The following is a 21,067-nucleotide window of genomic DNA, read 5'->3' on the forward strand; positions in this document are numbered from 1 at the left end:
GGCTGTAGACCTAAGTCTCTATCATGCTAGCACCATAATATTCATTTTTATGTACATTGTATATAAAACTGTAAGACTGGTTGTTCCGTTGGCTTGCTTAGGGACAGAGAGAAGTTTGTGCCAGAGATTAACTGGCAACATTTTTGCTCACAGTCCAATATAATTGGCACTAATTATACTGCACACTCTGGAGGACAAGGTTACAAACAATTTCTTAGAATCATCTGAAATTAAAAGTAATAGTCATTAAAAAGTATCAGCATTTATTGGAAACTTCATCAGATGAGAACAGTAAGAGTTACAGCTTTCCTCGAAGACTACCAACAAGAGGTTTATCAGACGAAAATGTCATCCACCACGAAGGTCTCTCAAGGACACCTTTGCCCTGTAAGATTGCACTCCAGAGGTTTTTATAAATCTAAAACACAATTGAAAATGGAAAAAGTGAGTTTCACTGTGTAAATCTCAATACACATTGTTATTGTTATTCAGTTCTGATGTACTGTATATTACAATGCAAGCACACTTAAGTCATCGGTTAAGATGGAAAGATTCTTTATTTGATAAAATATTTCCACTGAAAGTAGTTCTTCTTATGACGGAACACATAGAGAACAGCTAAACACACAGATTGAGGTCTAAGCTCAGTTTACACAGTTAGCATACTGTATACTTGTGTCTGTGGAATTTACCCATTTTGAACATGTTAAGGAAATGCAGTTAGATTATCAGAACAAGTCCTTGCATAAGCATAACACATCATGCATGTTACATTTTATATTTTGGCTGCACAGACCGTAAAACAGCTTGCAGACAGGCAAACAACAATTTTAGTGTGAGCAATACATTTTGCAAGAGTGCATAGCACATTTTTATGTGCACACATGATTTATTTTAGAAATGTTTTACAGTAATGTGGCTTTAGCAACTCACTGCAGGAAGCGAGATGGGAGTGGATCAGATGTAGGCTGATTGAATTAAATAAATACACATCTAACATCATACATTCCTTACATGCTAACATTTGAGATTTCTGAATATGGGAAGGGTGTGACATCCAATCCTACCCAAATCTGTCTCCGTTCCATCCCACAACCCATTCTGAGGGGTTTTCTGATGCAATACTGCCTAAAAAAATCAGTGTGTGAAAGCAGTGTACTTATTGCAAAGCAGCCAATCATTAAGCACACTGCCTTCCTTGCATTAAAAAAGTGAACATTCTTATTTTACTCAATGGCTCAAGAGCTTTGCAAAAGTATTGCATTATTTCACATTTTGAAATATTTCTATTAATTTGGCTTGCTATAATATAGGGATGCCAATTTAGACTCTGCCTCATAAGGAGACATTACTTTACACTGGAAAGCCAGCCAAGGGGGAATTCAAAAGACAATACATTTTCTTATGCTGTAGAATCTATCCATTTACTTTTGGAATCTGTTCTCACAGCAAAGTAAGATGCAACCCAGTATGGAGTGCTTACTTGATATTTAAAAATGTAATATGATTGCTCTATTTCATTTTTGTGCACAGTAAAGGTTGTGCCCAAACTGTCAAGCAGAAACAACCTAATGCTTTTTCTTTACTACTGATAAATTCTTTTCTGGTTTTCATTAGAAACTGTGGTATATTCGATATGGGTTTTTAGTTTGGAATGGTTGCTTTATTGTATGCCAACGTGTTGCAACAGATCTTAATTTCTACTAATTTCCATGAATGTGTATGTGTACATTAATGTACCCTGACATCCCATATGGGGCATGTTCCTGCTGTGCAACAAAGCTAATGCAACAGGACTGTACTACTACAGTCTTTTATTTGAATAAATGGATAATGTAAATTCTAACCTGCTTAATCCAGCTCAGGGTTGTGCTGGAGTCTAACCCAGCTAACACAAGGCGCAAGGCAGGAATAAAACCTGGACAAGGTGTCAGTCCATGGCAGAAATAAAGAACTGCTTGTCAAATATTTCTTTCAGAATACCTGCATTAACACATAGCCACTGAAGACAACATAATTGTACCAGGGCAAAGTTACCTCTTGTTACTGTATGAGTCATAATTAAAAGGGATACAATTTATATAATCAAATAACTTCGGCTATTTATCACTATTAATTCAAAGTGCTTACCTACTCATGTGTCATGCTCACAAGGACTTTTGGAAGAAATAAAACTCAATGCAAGTACAGTATAGCAATACATTTGCAAAAAAAAAAATTCTGTAATAGTTTATCATGCAGTATTGATAACCAAAAACAAAAAATATTTTGTTTAAATATCACCATTTGTTATGTCTGATGTTGCAATACGCTAGAAAAACCTAACAATGAAATGGCAAGGCCTCATATTTCACTTCTTAACTTACCAAAATGAAATATGAAAATTCATATTTTGTAACCATTAAGATTTAATGTTTCTCTTTCTTACATTTCATGCTTTCAATAATTTTTTTCATCCTTTACAAAGGAACTAATTTTAAAACAAAAGACAGCTTCAGTGAGGCATTTCAATTACCATGTTCATGAAAATAAGTTAATTTTATGTACACTGAACAGCCATCTTCTTAAGATAACATTAACCAGAAAAAATACAAAACCTTGCAAACCTTCCACATATATAAGAGGAAATAAATGAACATATACAGCAATAAGTTTATAAATGTTAAGATCTTTTGTTACCAACAGTGGATATTAGGAACCAGATGTAGTAACTTGAAGCATACTTCAAATAACATCATTGTTCATTGCATATATTGCTAAATATAACATGTTAAATGCAGAAAAATTACATTGGCAAAAGCACAGGAACAAGAGAAACAAAGCATTCTGCTGCAGCTAAAAAACTAAACAAGGGTATGTTTAAACATATATATATATATATATATATATATATATATATATATATATATATATATATATATATATATATATATATATATATATATAAATATATATACACATATACATACTGTATATATACAGTACATAAATACACACACATATATATTTTATATATATACACAGTATATATATTATACATAAATATATATACATATATATACACATTATATATATCTTTGGAATTGTTTTAATTTCATTATTTGCACTTTTACTTAAAAGCTTCATTAAAAACAATATTTTTTGGAGACACATTGTGACAATGCAACGTATAACTGCCCGTGAGTGAATATTGTTTCTGTTTCTCTAATAAATAATCCGACTTTTTCTAATGTTTGTCCCTGTGATTTATTGATTGTCATAGCAAAAGCTACTCTCATGGTAAACTGTAAACATTTTAATACGAATGGCAAATCACAATCTCCTTTGATGTGTAATGATATTCTCGGAATACACACATTACCTTTCTTTTTGCCTGTTAAAATTTGCATCGCTTCTCTGTGATCAAAAATATACACATGGCCGAATTGTGTATTCTTTGAAATTCAACTTATCATTGCTTTAACTGTTCTGGGACCACAGATTCTCATAGCGTATAGTCTATTGTTGTGTAAATCCACGTTTTGTGCATTGAATGATGCGAATTCGAAATGACTTTGTTGTCTACTCTTTGCCTTTTATTTCTGACCTCGATTTGTCCTGCTCTTTTTTCAATTACACCTGGTTCTGATGATTAATCACCTTTTGTTTTACATTATTGCGATCTTTTCTCTCTTTTCTTTGATACTGTACCGACTGACGTGATAAAGTGTCACAAAAGTTTTACTTGAACAATCGCTGAATTCCTAAGCCCAAACACAACTTTCTAGCACCCTCTCCAATCCCTCATCCCCTGCGTCTCGCACCCCCCCTTACCGCATCATTCAATACCCCGCTACCAGTCTTCCGTGCTGTACTCCGCCCTCGAGACGCTCCATGGCAAGTCTCTTTTGTCTCGCTGGTCTTTTAAATGTCTACCGAGAACTTCCGAAAACATTTCTTTTTATAATATATATATATATATATATATATAGAGTGGGATGCAAAAGTTTGGGCAACCTTGTTAATAGTCATTATTTTCCTGTATAAATCGTTGGTTGTTACGCTAAAAAATGTCAGTTAAATATATCATATAGGAGACACACACAGTGATATTTGAGAAGTGAAATGAAGTTTATTGGATTTACAGAAAGTGTGCAATAATTGTTCAAACAAAATCAGGCAGGTGCATAAATTTGGGCACCGTTGTCATTTTATTGATTCCAAAACTTTTAGAACTAATTATTGGAACTCAAATTGGCTTGGTAAGCTCAGTGACCCCTGACCTACATACACAGGTGAATCCTATAATGAGAAAGAGTATTTAAGGGGTCAATTGTAAGTTTCCTCCTCCTTTAATTTTCTCTGAAGAGTAGCAACATGGGGTCACAAAACAACTCTCAAATGACCTGAAGACAAAGATTGTTCACCATCATGGTTTAGGGGAAGGATACAGAAAGCTGTCCCAGAGATTTAAGCTGTCTGTTTCCACAGTTAGGAACATATTGAGGAAATGGAAGACCACAGGCTCAGTTCAAGTTAAGGCTCAAGTGGCAGACCAAGAAAGATTTCGGATAGACAGAAGCGGCGAATGGTGAGAACAGTCAGAGTCAACCCACAGACCAGCACCAAAGACCTACAACATCATCTTGCAGCAGATGGAGTCACTGTGCATCGTTCAACCATTCGCGCACTTTACACAAGGAGATGCTGTATGCGAGAGTGATGCAGAGGAAGCCTTTTCTCTGCCCACAGCACAAACAGAGCCGCTTGAGGTCTGCTCAAGCACATTTGGACAAGCCAGCTTCATTTTGGAATAAGGTGCTGTGGACTGATGAAACTAAAATTGAGTTATTTGGGCATAACAAGGGCGTTATGCATGGAGGAAAAAGAACACAGCATTCCAAGAAAAACACCTGCTACCTACAGTAAAATATGGTGGTGGTTCCATCATGCTGTGGGCTGTGTGGCCAGTGCAGGGACTGGGAATCTTGTCAAAGTTGAGGGACGCATGGATTCCACTCAGTATCAGCAGATTCTGGAGACCAATGTCCAGGAATCAGTGACAAAGCTGAAGCTGTGCCGGGCTGGATCTTTCAACAAGACAACGACCCAAAACACTGCTCAAAATCCACTAAGGCATTCATGCAGAGGAACAAGTACAACGTTCTGGAATGGCCATCTCAGTCCCCAGACCTGAATATAATTGAAAATCTGTGGTGTGAGTTAAAGAGAGCTGTCCATGCTCGGAAGCCATCAAACCTGAATGAACTAGAGATGTTTTGTAAAGAGGAATGGTCCAAAATACCTTCAACCACAATCCAGACTCTCATTGGAACCTACAGGAAGCGTTTAGAGGCTGTAATTTCTGCAAAAGGCGGATCTACTAAATATTGATTTCATTTCTTTTTGTGGTGCCCAAATTTATGCACCTGCCTGATTTTGTTTGAACAATTATTGCACACTTTCTGTAAATCCAATAAACTTCATTTCACTTCTCAAATATCACTGTGTGTGTCTCCTATATGATATATTTAACTGACATTTTTATCGTAACAACCAACGATTTATACAGGAAAATAATGACTATTAACAAGGTTGCCCAAACTTTTGCATCCCACTGTATATATATATATATATATATATATATATATATATATATATATATATATATATATATCACATTTGTACACAAACACACACTTCACTGGTTTGGAAACTCAGTCTTGGGGACCCCATGTGGCTGTAGGCTTTAGTTCCCACCACCTTCTGCTTTTAACTGGACTCCAAGCCTAATTAAGCAAGCTGTTATTTCCAAGTTTTTGTGTTTTGTGGTCAATGTAGAAATTATAAAACTAACTTTGGTAAATTTCTTTTAGAATGAATCAATCTTTTAGGTATATTATATAGGGATATTTTATTATTTTTATTAAAACTTGCCTTTTAGGATTTTCATCATTATCACACACCTTTTCCAGGAAATATCCTTTGCTGGTATTCTGGTAATTTAAGCCATTATTTTCTAAAGAGCAGTAATGAGTGGGTGTGATGTCAAAGTAGTCTTTCAGCACTCAGTGTAGTTTGCTCATGTGTCTGCTTTGTGCATTGCTAATTGTTATTATTAGGATACAAATATGGAAGCATTTTACACAGAAAAAAAGTCAAATAAATTATAAAACAACAAAACAGTTAAGCATTTAAAGTTCCAGAAAAAATATATATTTCTAAACATCTTACAAAATGTAAAACAAAACCAAAATACTGTGCTTTTCTAAATATAAAACAAGACAAGAAAAAAAGACTAGCCAATTAAACTGGACCAGATCCTGAGTAAAAGTTCACCAATTATGAAACTGACTGGAGCACAAACCTGCAGTCACATGGCATCCCCTGGACTGAGTGTGAGAACCATTCATAAATACACTGATGGAAAAAGAAGCACAACATTTTCTGAAATCAGATAACTATAGTTATAGCTTTATACTTTAACCAGTTCTGCACTGAAACTTGCCAAAAACATAAAAGCTCATTAAGTGCACTTTTACCCAGACAGGCACAAACAGATCTTCATATAATCTGACTACCTTTACAAAGGCCTTATGCAAACTTTAAGTCAAAGTAAAGCAAAGGACACAAACAATTGCCTGAGCATTTCATAATGTCTTCAGCCATCTCTACAAGCAAAAGAGAGGGTCACTGACAGGCTGAATGTAGGCATGCTAAGTGCCAGCACTCCATGCCACTACAGAATAAAGTTCTCTCTCTACCCTCTCCCACCTTCAGGTAAGGTTTTAATAGACAGTCCAAGAGCAGCCCCAAACGATCTGTTATTCATACTGCTGCTGAAACTGCTTGCAGACAAAATGCCCACAATAGTGGCATGGCACTAAAGAAAATACTTTATGCTGCATAGAGCAAGGTGACCTGTTAGTAGCTCTGTGTCCACGTCTACTAGACATCTGACCCTACAGCGGGGCAATGTTAGGACACATACAAAGTTGCTGTGGATAAAAATGCACAAAGGAATGTTGGGGTCTCCGGGTGCTGCCCTTGTTTGCCCTTAACCCATTGCATTGTACAGCAACATCTGGCAACATAACCCTTGGCCTGCCATTGGCCAGCACCTTTAGCTGGCTTTTCTGTAGGGATGTGATAACATCCCAGAACTGCAGATTCAAGGATTTATGGCCTTTACGAGTCAAAGGTTTCAAGCAGTGAAAATTGTATGAGGCAGTTCACTAGATACTGAAGGTCTGCAAGACAGGTGTTGTTAATGCTCAGTGTGTTGTATGTTAATGTGTTGTACAGTGTTGTTTTCCTATTATTTTCATTCCTTTATTATTTCAAAAGTGATGTTTGAAATTTCAGTCTAACCATGAATGTTGTTCTTCTTGGTTCCATCGGTGTATATGCATAATAAATAAGAAACAAAGAAAATCTTTCTTAATGTAAAACAGAGTAGTTTTGATAAGATGCATTCCTTACCTCACCATCTCCTTTTCCTATGGGAGAATTTAAAATGAAATCAGAAGGCGCAATTGTATCCACTAAAGAGACAGCATCATTCTTCAGCTGTTTTTGGAATGTGACATAAACATATTGCATTATTAAAATACATATCTAAAATATTTCTGATTTGATAAAGAAAATGATCTTCATATTTTGTCTAGGAAACAGAACAATTTCCAAAATCACTTAAACAAATTACAACAAAAAAAGGAAAGAATCTCACTTTTAAAATCAATAGATACTAATTATCACATACATTTCTCCCATTCAAAGCATTCAAATTGCTGCACACATGTTTGTGCATTGTTGCATCTAAATGATGGAAATAGGCTAAACTCTGGTAATAGGATTACAGTGTCTGAAATTTTAATGACATCACCAATAAAAAAAACAAAATAATCACACTCATTTTCACATGGTGTGTTTAACATTTTCTGCAAAATGTATGACCCTCTTGCTTAAACAATCATTATATATTAAAAGGAGAGATCAAAGTGTTTTGAACCTACATGGATGCCAAAAACCTCAACATCACGTATCATACATTTTTAATGCTAAAGAACAATATACAGTACATATGCCATAGTCAGGAGATGGATCCCAGAATTCCAATAATGGCAGGACATCTATTAAACATGATCAGATCCAGTTGGCCATTTGTTAATGACAGGAGTAAAAAAATGAGTGTGAGTGAGATAGAAATTAGTTAAGGGCTAACATTTATGTCACTTTATTTTATTTAAAAGACAGAATGCAATAACAAAACACAATCTAAATTGAAAACAAATCGCAAAATACAGCATTACGTTCTGTGCATAGTCCATGAAACTCAGCACTCAGGGTATGTGGATTTGGTGCCCAGAATGTTAACTATTGAAATGAAGAATCACTACAGCCAATGTTCCAAGCATAATCTCAAGCTAATGAACTTTGGCTGGGTGAAATTTAAACATGTGTTTCATAACTACACATAAAACTTAGATATACTACAAATATATGGAGTGCAAACAACAATTGAAACAATGAAAGAAAACTGATTCTTTAACAATGAAGAAATTCAAAGTCCAAGCCAGTGTTATCAAAATAATGTTTACAGATTTTTATGACATCAAGTGTGTTTTCCATATTGATTACATGTTGCAAAAAGTCAACATAACTGGTCAATATTACACTGACTTGCAGTGGCGTTTGCGGTAATTAATCAGAGAAAAGTGGTGAAAAAATGTATCGGCCACTTCTACTTTACAATGCCTACGCTCATACTGCATGAGATGCAAAGGCTGCTCTGTAAAACTTTGAATCTGAAGCGATGCCATACCAGCCAAATTTCCCCATGATGCTTTGCAAGATGTTCATGACATCACAGAGCTGTAGCAGCCAGGTGCAGAACTTTCATGCGTACTGGATGATGTGTTAATGACCATAAATGACCACAATATTATGAGTACTGCCAACAGACATACAATACTAAACCCTGTGCTTTGGTTCAGTCAACACCACACGGCTAGTTTGCATGCATAATTACCCCCCTCCCCTTCCTCACGTCAGAATGAGACCATGTGAATTATTAATAAAAGATTTATTATGGTTTACAATGCGTTTCTATCTTCTCTTCAAACCATATGCACAGAGAGAGGAGAAAACAATGAAAAAGAAAGCTCCACGGAACCACAACTTCAAACAGTGGAAGGAACAAATGTCATGCTACCGATGTGGTTTGTGTCCATTTTGCAATATTTTGTTTGTGGTTATCATTCTGTCTATGTCTTTTGGTCTTTTGCTGTTTGATGCATGGTGGCACAGTAGTTAGCCATACTGCCTCACAGCACAGATCATATTTTTGGCCAAAATACTCAGTCTAGTACTGTATAATTGGCTAACATTTCTCTTGCTATTTGGAAAACTTAAAAGACTATTGCACCATAATAATCAACTGTAAACTAGTTCATTTCCCAGAGTTTGATTAAAATTTGAAAATGTTCTGTAAATTCACCAAATTCATAGTAAAGCAAACTCTGTGAGGTTTGCTCATCACTAATGATAGCTGAACTGAAGTGGACACAAAATGTTTTGCCTTTTGTCAAAAAGGTGCACCAGTGCCTCTACTTCTTCAGCCGTCTGAGGGCTACTTGCATTTCTCCAACTATTCTTACAAACCTCTGAAGATGCAAAGTGGAGTTTATCCTCATGAAGTGCATCACATCCTGGTACTCAGCTAAGAATGTAAACAAATGTGGAGAGTAGTGAAGGTGGCTTAGAATGCCACCAGTGCCCAGGTGCCTTCTTCTCAAGACATACATAACATCTGCTACCTTAGAAATTCAAACTGTATAATTAAAAGACCTCGGTTATCTCGCACAGCTGCTTTTCTTACACCTCTGTCTTGGTAAATGGTACAGGAACATCAAATCAGTAAATTCAGGGAAAGATTCGACCCACAAGTCATAAGGTTGCTGCATGGCCAAAAGAATAAATATTGTATGTATATTGTGACCAGTTCTGTGCGGGCACTCTGGATCCAACCCCTCATTTAAAATAAATCTCACAAAGGGTTTTACTTATAGAAGAGTTCCAGGGAAGTACTGGGCACCTTTCTCTCCCTCAATTAAAATAGACTTTGAAAGAAGAAGACGATAATTTGCTCTTCTGAAGTTGAAAAAGAAAGGAAAACCAAGACACTAATGGTGGAGGAAGACATTGCAGGCACAGTGATTTTGGTCTGATTCAGGGATAATATTACGTAAAAAATGGACAAAGAACATCTAGAACTTTCAAATAAACACATGTTACTTTTCACTGCATCTGGTATTTATTAAATCAGTTTAGCCTAAAACAAATTTTGTCCTAAAGAACCCAGAAAGTGAAAAGTATATTTTGATAATTGCCTAAATACTAAATATTTTTTATTTGAAAAATCCAAAAAATAAGAAATTATTAGACATTATCACTTTCCTTTGTTTATTACATTGATTACACTGAGTGCACAATTATTAGGCAAGTGAGTATTTTGACCATATCATCATTTTTAATGCGTATATTCCAACTCCAAGCTGTATTAACTTGAATGCTTATTGGATTTAAGCACGTCAGGTGATGTGTATTTGTGTAATGAGGGAGGGTGTGGCCTAAGGAGATCAACACCCTATATCAAGGTGTGCAGAATTATTAGGCAGCTAGTTTTCCTCAGGCAAAATGGGCCAAAAAAGAGATTTAACTGACTCTGAAAAGTCAAAAATTGTAAAAAGTCTTTCAGAGGGATGCAGCACTTTTGGAATTGCTAAGATATTGGTGTGTGATCACAGAACCATCAAACATTTTGTTGCAAATAGTCAACAGGGTGTTGAGAACAAAAGAAAATTAGCTGCCAAAGATTGAGAACAAAAGGAACCCATTATCCTCCAGCAAATTAGCTGCCAAAGATTTGAGAAGAATCAAGCGTGAAGCTACCAGGAACCATGATTATCCTCCAGTACTTTCATATTCCAGAGCTGCAACCTACCTGGGGCATTAGGACCCACACAGACCACGGGTGAGCCCAGAAGTTTTTCCCAGAAGGTCTCCCATTCAGGTGTTCAGTGCTCAAAGACATGGCCCAAGGTAAGGGCCAAGGTAAGGAGGGCTGAAACCCAACCACCACTGAACAAGAAACATAAGTTGAAACGTCAAAACTGGGCCAAGAAATATCTGAAGACAGGTTTTATGGACCGATGAGATGAGAGTGACTCTTGATGGACCAGATGGATGGACCTGTGGATCAGTAATGGGCACAGAGCTCCACTCCAACGTGGAGGTGGGGTACTGGTATGAGCTGGTATTTTTAAAGATGAGCTAGTTGGACCTTTTGCATTGAAGATGAACTCAAAATCAACTCCCAAACCTACTGCCAGTTTTTGAAGACACTTTCTTCAAACAGTGATACAGGAAAAAGACCATGATTTTTATGCAGGCCAATGCTACATCACTTGCATCGAAGTTCTCCACTGCGTGGCCAGCCAGTAAAGGCCTTAAAGATGAAGGAATAATGACATGGCCCCTTCCTCATCTGACCTAAACCCTATCGAGAACTTGTGGGCACTTCTTAAACGCTAGATTTACGGGGGAGAAAAACAATACACCTCTCTGAAGAGTGTCTGGGAGGCTGTAGTCACTGCTCCACAAAAAGCTGATCGTCAACAGATCAAGAAACTGACAGACTCCATGAATGAAAGGCTTATGACTGTTATTGGAAAGAAGGGTGGCTATATTGGTCATTGATTGATTGATTTATTTTTTTTGAAATGTCAGAGATGTTTATTTGTAAATTTTGAGGTTTTTTTTATTATTCTCACTATAACAGATGAAAATAAACAAGTGAGATGGGAAAATTTTCATTTTTACTTTAGTTGCATAATAAATCTGCATACTAATAGTTGCCTAATAATTGTGCGTATTCCCCTCACATATGTATTCCCCTGATGATGTTCACACTCACATTTCCGTTGTGAAACATTCAGGTTTCAGGTTTATTAACATTTTGGATTGACTGATAGCACTGTGTTTGTTCCATATTAAAATTAATCCTCAAAAATACAACTTGCCTAATAATTCTGCACTCCCTGTATGATATTATGTTGTCATCGCAAAAGCCCCATATGACTAAAGTTTTAGGTACTAAGAGACTTATTGTTTCTTTTAAAATGATCTCACCTGAGAGCAAAGTGTAAGGATGCTACTTTGAATTAATTCAGTGCACTTTTTACCACAGAAATAGCCACCTGAAACAGAAAGAAATACAATTCAAATGCTGCATTTTATAATTACAATTTGAAAAAAAACCCCACTCTCTGGCCATCAACAATTGAGCTTTATAAATTAAATAATATGTTTATAGAAGGTCAGAACAATGGCACAGTGGGTAGGGTTACTGCCTCATAGATGCTGTGTCTTTGGTTCAATTTCAGTGTTTTGTTACTGTCTGTGTGGAGTCTGTAATTCCCAACAATGTTTGTATTATTTTTAGTTCAAGTACAGCAGTTTTCCTCCCGTTTTACAAAGATATTCGTGTTAACTGATCTGGCTGGTGTGGATGTGCATATGCGGGCTGCTAATGCTCTCAGAATAGCCCTTGCAACTATAACATGGATTAAGTGGATTATGTTATCTAATATTTTGAATCAAAACTATATACGCTTGAAACTTAACACATTTACACATGATTACATGTCACAAGCTTTTTTGTATGACTAATTCAATAATTCATCCTTGAGGTAATAATATTTCACACACATATTTATGCGTAGTTAAGTATTTTATTATTAGACATCTTAAATCGAAAGCAATTGATTCCACATTCTTTCTTGCTTTCATCGTACACTAATTCATACAAATGAAAAATGCTGTGAAAGTTAGCTTCACACTAAAAAGATGAAAGACATCCAGAAGCACAGCAGTTTGGCAGGTGAATCTCTGTTGTATGTATCAACGGACCAATATTTTCTTTTTTAAATTTCTTCCTATTTATCAGTGTTAAATTAATATTTTTTTCTTTCACATTTCTGACAGAACCTCTTCCCGATCTTGTGGCTATTGCTAATAGAATATGCTGTGGGAATACTATGACTAAATTCTTATAACATAGATTTAAAGCTTATTTTTAAACTATTCTAATGTGTGTACCCATATCACTCTTTTAAAACAACATATTTTATTTTCTCCTGAAGATGCATAATAATAATTTTCTCAAGTTTGCAGGAGCTTCATTATTTCTTTAATGCACATATAGTGTATTCCCATTTAATTTTTATAAGTAAATTGTTCATCTTTGTCAAGGGAAAATTAAGTTTCAGGTAACTTTTACTTAAGATGTAAAAGTAATCAACATACAAAAAAATATTGCATGAGGTCACACATTTTAATATTAGTTGTAAAGCATTTTATAATACATTCACTAAACTTCATAAAGACATCTACATTTATTTGATATAACTGCTTATATTTTTACATTACCCATGATTTTATGACCTTTCATTGTACTTTCAATCCAGTTTTCCCAGTGATTGGTCAACAAGCAAAGTTGGACAGACAGGAGCATCCATCTTCAGAAATTTTTTCCTAATCTTCCTAAGTAATTCCCAGACCAACTGAGAGAAAAAAAAAAACAACCTCCAGTGGTGCCCTGAATCTGCCTCAGGACATCTTCACCATATACCCAAACTATTTCAGATGGCTCCTCTCAACCTGGAGAAGCAGTTGTCCCACTTGGAGTCCCTTGCAAATTGTTAAATTCCTCACCCTATCGCAGAGAATGAGTCCAGCAATTCTATACAGGAACCTGTTTTTGAATGCCTTACTACACAGTCCTTCAGGTGGTACACTTATGATTTTGAGATTTATCTAATAAAACCATAAGAACAGTGACAGTAGTTTTGCCAGGTCAGATGGCTGGAAGGACAGAAAAAAAAAACAAAAAAAAAATCTCCAGTTAAGCTGAGAAAAAAAAAACCAAAATCTGCAGGGGTTACAAGGCTGAAGGACTACCCAGCCCCGAGGCATTCTACTGAACATAAATGATTTTTATCACTCTTTAATTTTTTTTTTTCAGTATGTTGCTGCTGAAGTATGTAGAATTCCCCTTGGGATTAATAAAGTATCTATCTATCTATCTATCTATCTATCTAATCGTAAATCAGTCCTCATTGTTTTAGCTATTAACAACATACTGTATTTTCAGTAAATGTATGTGCAAAGCAATTTTTTTTAAGTTTTTTAATTGTTTATTTAAATGTACCTACCAATAGACCAGTCAAACAGTACCTAAATCTATTTTAACGTTGTAGTTTGTATAAAATATTAGCACCTTTTTTGCTTTATTCATAGCAAACATATTCATATCATCTGATATAACCACCAATTAAATTGTGAATAGCTAATGCTGTTACCATTAAGAAGAGCCTACATCAACTTATATACTGTATATAAAAGAATCAAGAGAGAAACAGATTATGGAACAAAATAGTTGTATGTGAAATTCTGGGGCAGCATAATATAGACAGGTATTTAAAATGACTTTTTTATTTGTTTTTGTTACACTATATTAGTCCCTGAGGAGAAATTGCCTTTTTGCATGACCTATTTTCAAAGTGGAATGATAGAAGTTTAACCAATTAATATTATGTAATAACATTTGTTAAAAAGCTGGATGATTAGAATAATAAATACAAAATATTTAGGACAGTGAATTTTTAGGAAACTAAATACAGGATTATATCATCTTCTGCTTGTTTCGTTATACACTCGCATATGTTATATGCTTATTTATTAAAATCCATCATCTGCTACGAGTATGCAATACAATGGCAGCTTGATTAAAAATTTTGTAATTAAAAATGAATGACATTTAAAATTTAAAGAAGTCATTTCAAAATTTCAAATGAGAATAAATGTTCTTTACTGCCTTATAGTAACATAAAACAGACATTATTTTATTACTAATGATTATAACATTATATTAACAATAACATTATAGAGTACATTTCAGAAAATTACTGATTCTTAAAACATGCAGTATACCTTGGTAAAGCACAGCTATATGCTTGCTAAGACTCCATAGGCCATACAGAGCACATAGTTTCTTCAACACAGTCTGTAATCCATGTGGAACACTGGAATCATGGGTAAAGTCGTGAAATCGTTGCAGGGCAGTAAGCTCTATATAGGCAATAGCTAATGTATGACAATAATAAACCTTAAAAAGAAAAAAAAAAGTTACGAAAAACAACGGTTTTATTTCTATGAAAATAGAATCAAAAACAGAGGAAGGCCGTTTGAAAGGATTGCTGAGTTGTTTTTTAGCTTAATCACAGGCAGTCATTTACTACAACCCTACTATATTACTAGAGGTAAAACACTATGACAAAAACTTAGCTGAGACAAAAGGACAAGGAGAGAGAAAAAGCAGAGTACTGAAATCAAAACTATCTAACCTGACTGCTCAATGATCAAATCAATATATACTGTACTGTAGACAGAAGCTCCTGCACTACACTAAATTTAGTATTCACATGGAATGTCCATAGCAACCAAGCTGCTTCTTAAATAGAAATCTGGCATGTGCAAAATTTAAAAGAAAAAAAAAACTCAAATCAAGAAAGAAACTTCAGACTCATATATACTGTATTAACAAAGCTTGAAAATCAACCTTTCAAAATATAAAAATCTCATAAAGCAAAATAACTTATCTGAGGCACAACAGAAATTATTTAACCAGCCAAAACAGTTTTCTCAATTCATAACAGCTTCATTACTTTTACTTTTTAATAATGCCGCCTAAAATCCTTTGCAGCACACAAGAACACCACCCATAAACAGCTATACAATAATGAGTTCTTATTTCTATACTTGCAGGGGTTGTGATACCCTCTACCTTTTTACACCATGGCACAACCTTGAACCCTGGTTACCTTGTGGTTCATTACTAAGTGTTAACACTCAATCAGTGTTAAGAGACTTAGACAAAAGACAGACAAAATGGTAAAAAAGTGAGAGAAGCAATGTATCTTTATTTTCAGTGTTCCAAAAATACTTACAAAAATAAAAAACAAAACAAATCCTTCTGTCTTCTTCCCTCCACCCCAATGTACAAATTCAAGAAAAGAAAACCAAAGAGTTCTCTCCCTCCCTCAGCTGGTGGACAACTCTTAAGTGTTCCTCTCAAGTGTTTTTAAACCACTGTGGGGCTAGCTCAACCACCACTATCTATCTTGCTTCATCAACAGGGGAACATGCAATAATGCTGGCTACACACACGTTTTCCAGGCTGGAAACTCTGCTCATATTTCTCTTTCAGCTCTGCTCCTCCATCCTGTAAGCAAACCATTATACCCTGGGCCCACACATACACTATTGGCGTCCTCACTCTGCCAGCACACTAATAACACTTTAATTACTCTGCAACTGCCGTCATCCCCCTGCCCTGTGGTGTGCCCAGCCATGTAGCGCTCCATTAGCTCTTCTCATGAGTCTTGGGTATGTGCATACAAACAGCCGCATCACCATCGGCTAACTGGAGCCCCTGCTCTCCCTTATTCATTAAGGTAAGTATTTGATTTCTAACTATTTAATAAGCTTAAAAGCAGCAAACTATAACACAAGCCAGGAGTGGGGAATGGGATTTTATAGCCTCATTATCCTTTAAAAAAAACGTGCTTAACTACCCAGAAAGAAATTAGCAGATTTCATTAACATTTTGCGGCTAACAAAAAAAAAAATTGTTCTAAAATACATAGTAAAATATACCTCAGTTTGTAACTATTAAATACAGCATGGAAAACACATTACTATTGCAGTCAATTTAAAATGGGTACCATCTCTTCTAAAGCCAATAAACAATAAATTATGTACTGTATCATCTAGAGTTAAGGAATTTTCTGAAATGTATTTAGCAATTGGCAGCATAGCAACAAAGCTACTATTACTGCTGCCCCAAAAGTCTTTGGTCTGAATATAAGCTAGGACACTTTTCATATGGAATTTACACATTTCACCTCCCATTCCTAAATTATACTGGTTAGGTCATAGGCAGATACTCAATCAGGCCTGTTGGGCCGAAACACAGATACAGTGGAAACTCCGTTCATGACCAAAAAGTTCGCCAAACTTTTTCCTCGGTTCACGACCACACACTCGGTATACGAACAAGCCAGTTTCCCTTTCGGTTTGTGTGCGCCGATGATTTCCGCACGTGTTTCATTGTTCTCGGTCAGACGTGCCTGACTGCCTGTGCGTGCCTGCCTGCCTGCCTGAATGCGTGTGCCTGCCTGCGTGTGCGTGCAAGCCTGCCTACCCGTGCGTGCCTGCCTGCCTTCCTGCACGTGCGTGCCTTCCTGCACGTTCCTGCCTGCCTTCCTGCGCGTGCCTGCCTGCCTGCACGTTCGTGCTGAATACTGTATTTAAGCATGTGTTGAGCCGCTCCCTGTTCATTGATCTCAGTCAGATGTGCGTGCTTTACCTGTGATATCTTTGCGCTCTATATTTCGTGGGCTATTGCAGTTAACTATGGCTTCTAAGCAAGTGAAGAGTGGTGAGAAGAAAGTTTTGAAGAAAATTGAAATCGAAGTGAAGAAAGAAATTACTGAAAAGTTTGAGCGTGGTGTTCGTGTTACTGATCTACGATTTTGACTATTCTAAAGCAGAAAGAATCTATTAAAGCAGCTGATGTTGCAAAAGGCGTTACAGCGTTAACCAGGCAGAGGCCTCAAGTGCTGGAAGAGGTGGAAAAACTGTTGCTAGTGTGGCTGAACGAGAAGCAACTTGCAGGGGATAGTGTAAGTGAGGCGATGTTTTGCGAGAAAGCCAGGAAGATTCATGGCGATTTGCTGCAAAACTACACTTCTACGAGTGCCAAAAGAGAGGAATTTAAAGCCAGTAGAGGATGGTTTGAAAAGTTTCGCAAAAGAAGTGGCATTCATAGTGTGGTAAGGAATGCAGAGGCTGCTAGTTCCGACGCTGAAGCTGCGAAAGAATTTGTGGAAATTTTCACAAAATTAGTGGAGGTACTGTGACGAGACCGGATGGTTCTGGAAGAGGATGCTGAAGAGGACCTACATTACCCAGGAAGAGAAGGCTATGCCCGGCCATAAACCAATGAAGGACAGGTTAACTGTTTTGCTGTGTGCTAACGCTAGTGGCGACGTAAAAATCAAGCCGCTACTCGTTTACCAATTTGAGAACCCTTGTGCTTTCAAACAGCACAATGTAAATAAAGCCAGACAGCCTGTGATGTGAAGGGCAAGCATGAAGGGTTGGGTCACAAGAACCTTGTCTTTGGAATGGCTGCACGAGGCTTTCGCTCCCGCCGTGAAGCGATATCTCGAAGAGAATAACCTGCCTAAAAAATGACTTCTTCTAATGGACAATGCACTGGCACACGCTCCAAATTTGGTTGACGATATGGTCGAGGAGTACAAATTTATTAAGGTCGTGTTCCTCCCCCCCAACACGACTCCTCTTCTGCAGCCCATGGACCAGCAGGTTATTTCAAATTTCAAGAAACTGTACACCAAAGGACTATTCACCAGGTGTTTTAATGTGACCAAGGAGACGTCTTTGACCCTGAAAGAGTTCTGGAAGAACCATTTTAATATTGTTCATTGCATCGGCCTCATTGATAAAGCCTGGGAAGACGTCACACACCGCACATTGATCTCGGTCTGGAAGAAACTTTGGCCTAAATGCGTTCCTGAACAGGTTTTAGAAAGCTTTGAGCCTCCTGTTGTGGATGAGATTGTGTCCATGGGCAAGAGCATGGGTCTTGAAGTGGACAATGAGGACATCAAGGAGCTGGTCCTGGATCACAAGGAGGAGCTGACGACGGAGGAACTCGCTGCACTCCAGCAGGAGCAGCTTAGGTTGCTCACCGAGGAGCAGTCCTCCGGGGAAGAAGAGGTAAAGGACGGTTATAAAAAGTGATGCGATAAAAGCCATCATGGAAAAATGGAACGAGTGCCAGGATTTGTTTGAAAAGAACCACCCTGACAAAGCGGTTACGAACAGAGTGATAAACATGATGAACGACAATGTTGTCTCGCATTTCCAAAAAATTTTAAAAGTCTGATCCACCAGCTAAACACCAGAAACCCAAGAAATCACAACAGAGAAAACACCTGAAAGAAAACATCCCTCCATCGCGGAGCCGGACTCTCCCTCAAAATTGTAACCTCCTCTCCTCCCATTTCCTCCTCACTTCATGCCAGAACTCGACTCATGCAAGTTTAGTTTTCTTGGTGGTTTATACAGTAGTTTTTGTATTATGGATTTTTCAAAAGTTAATTTTTCAGTTCGTAGTGTGATTTGTTGCAGTGTTACTTTTCTCTTTTTTTCAAATGTTCGTTTTTTCCCCTGTGCTTAAAACTCATTAAAAAAAATTGTTTACATGGAGGAGTTCATCGTGTGTTTTGTTGCAATGTTACTTTTCTGTTTTTTTTTTTAATGTTCCTTTTTTTCCCTGTGCTTAAAACTCATTTTATAAAAAGTGTTTACAGCGATCAGAATGTAAGGCTAAAATAGCGTGATCTTGTTACTTTTTTGGTTGCTTGTGGTTGGTTTTTAAATACACTTCGGATTTGTTCTAATGTTCCTTTTTTCCCTGTGCTTAAAACTCATTTTATAAAAAGTGTTTACAGAGATCGGAAGGTAAGGCTATAAACAATAGCCTTACAATAAATATGAATACATGGTGTAAAAAGGATGCATACAATTACATTGCATACAAGTTATCTATTATAATAGTATTGTCTAATATACAGTTAGGTCCATAAATATTTGGACAGAGACAACTTTTTTCCAATTTTGGTTCTGTACATTACCACAATGAATTTTAAATGAAACAACTCAGATGCAGTTGAAGTGCAGACTTTCAGCTTTAATTCAGTGGGTTTAACAAAAGATTGCAGGAAAATGTGAGGCAACTAAAGCATTTTTTAACACAGTCCCTTTCATTTCAGGGCTCAAAAGTAATTGGACAATTGAATCAAAGGCTATTTCATGGGCAGGTGTGGGCAAGTCCGTCGTTATGTAATTATCAATTAAGCAGATAAAAGGCCTGGAGTTGATTTGAGGTGTGGTGCTTGCATGTGGAAGATTTTGCTGTGAACAGACAACATGCGGTCAAAGGAGCTCTCCATGCAGGTGAAAGAAGCCATCCTTAAGCTCTGAAAACAGAAAAAACCCATCCGAGAAATTGCTACAATATTACGAGTGGCAAAATCTACAGTTTGGTACATCCTGAGAAAGAAAGCAAGCACTGGTGAACTCAGCAACGCAAAAGACCTGGACATCCACGGAAGACAACAGTGGTGGATGATCGCAGAATCATTTCCATGGTAAAGAGAAACTCCTTCACAACAGCCAACCAAGTGAACAACACTCTCCAGGGGTAGGCGATCGATATCAAAGTCTACCATAAAAAGAAGACTGCATGAAAGTAAATACAGAGGGTGCACTGCAAGGTGCAAGCCACTCATAAGCCTCAAGAATAGAAAGGCTAGATTGGACTTTGCTAAAGAACATCTAAAAAAGCCAGCACAGTTCTGGAAAACATTCTTTGGACAGATGAAACCAAGATCAACCTCTACCAGAATGATGGCAAGAAAAAGTATGGAGAAGGTGTGGAACAGCTCATTATCCAAAGCATACCACATCATCTGTAAAACACGGTGGAGGCAGTGTGATGGCTTGGGCGTGCATGGCTGCCAGTGGCACTGGGACACTAGTGTTTATTGATGATGTGACACAGGACAGACGCAGATGAATGAATTCTGAGGTGTTCAGAGACATACTGTCTGCTCAAATCCAGCTAAATGCAGTCAAATTGATTGGCCGGCGTTTCATGATACAGATGGACAATGACCCAAAACATAGAGCCAAAGCAACCCAGGAGTTTATTAAAGCAAAGAAGTGGAAAATTCTTGAATGGCCAAGTCAGTCACCTGATCTTAACCCAACTGAGCATGCATTTCACTTGTTGAAGACTAAACTCCGGACAGAAAGGCCCACAAACAAACAGCAACTGAAAGCCACTGCTGTAAAGGCCTGGCAGAGCATTAAA

At 36.9% G+C, this 21,067-nt stretch overlaps 1 protein-coding gene across 2 annotated transcripts in view; it reads right to left on the minus strand.

Moving 5' to 3' along the window:
* Window positions 1-256: 256 nt before the first annotated feature.
* Window positions 257-21,067, minus strand: part of acox3 (acyl-CoA oxidase 3, pristanoyl) — a 93,762-nt gene continuing 72,951 nt past the window's right edge. For both annotated transcript variants that reach the window (XM_039751617.1, XM_039751618.1), the window contains exons 15-18: window positions 15,034-15,208; window positions 12,172-12,239; window positions 7,462-7,548; window positions 257-418 (exon numbers count right to left, since the gene is read on the minus strand). In XM_039751617.1, the coding sequence (XP_039607551.1) occupies window positions 299-418; window positions 7,462-7,548; window positions 12,172-12,239; window positions 15,034-15,208 (450 nt within the window). In that variant the 3' untranslated portion in view covers window positions 257-298. The remainder of the gene's footprint in view (window positions 419-7,461; window positions 7,549-12,171; window positions 12,240-15,033; window positions 15,209-21,067) is intronic.

This window comes from Polypterus senegalus, chromosome 4 (assembly GCF_016835505.1).
Source record: "Polypterus senegalus isolate Bchr_013 chromosome 4, ASM1683550v1, whole genome shotgun sequence".
In the NCBI taxonomy this organism is placed as follows: Eukaryota; Metazoa; Chordata; class Cladistia; order Polypteriformes; family Polypteridae; genus Polypterus; species Polypterus senegalus.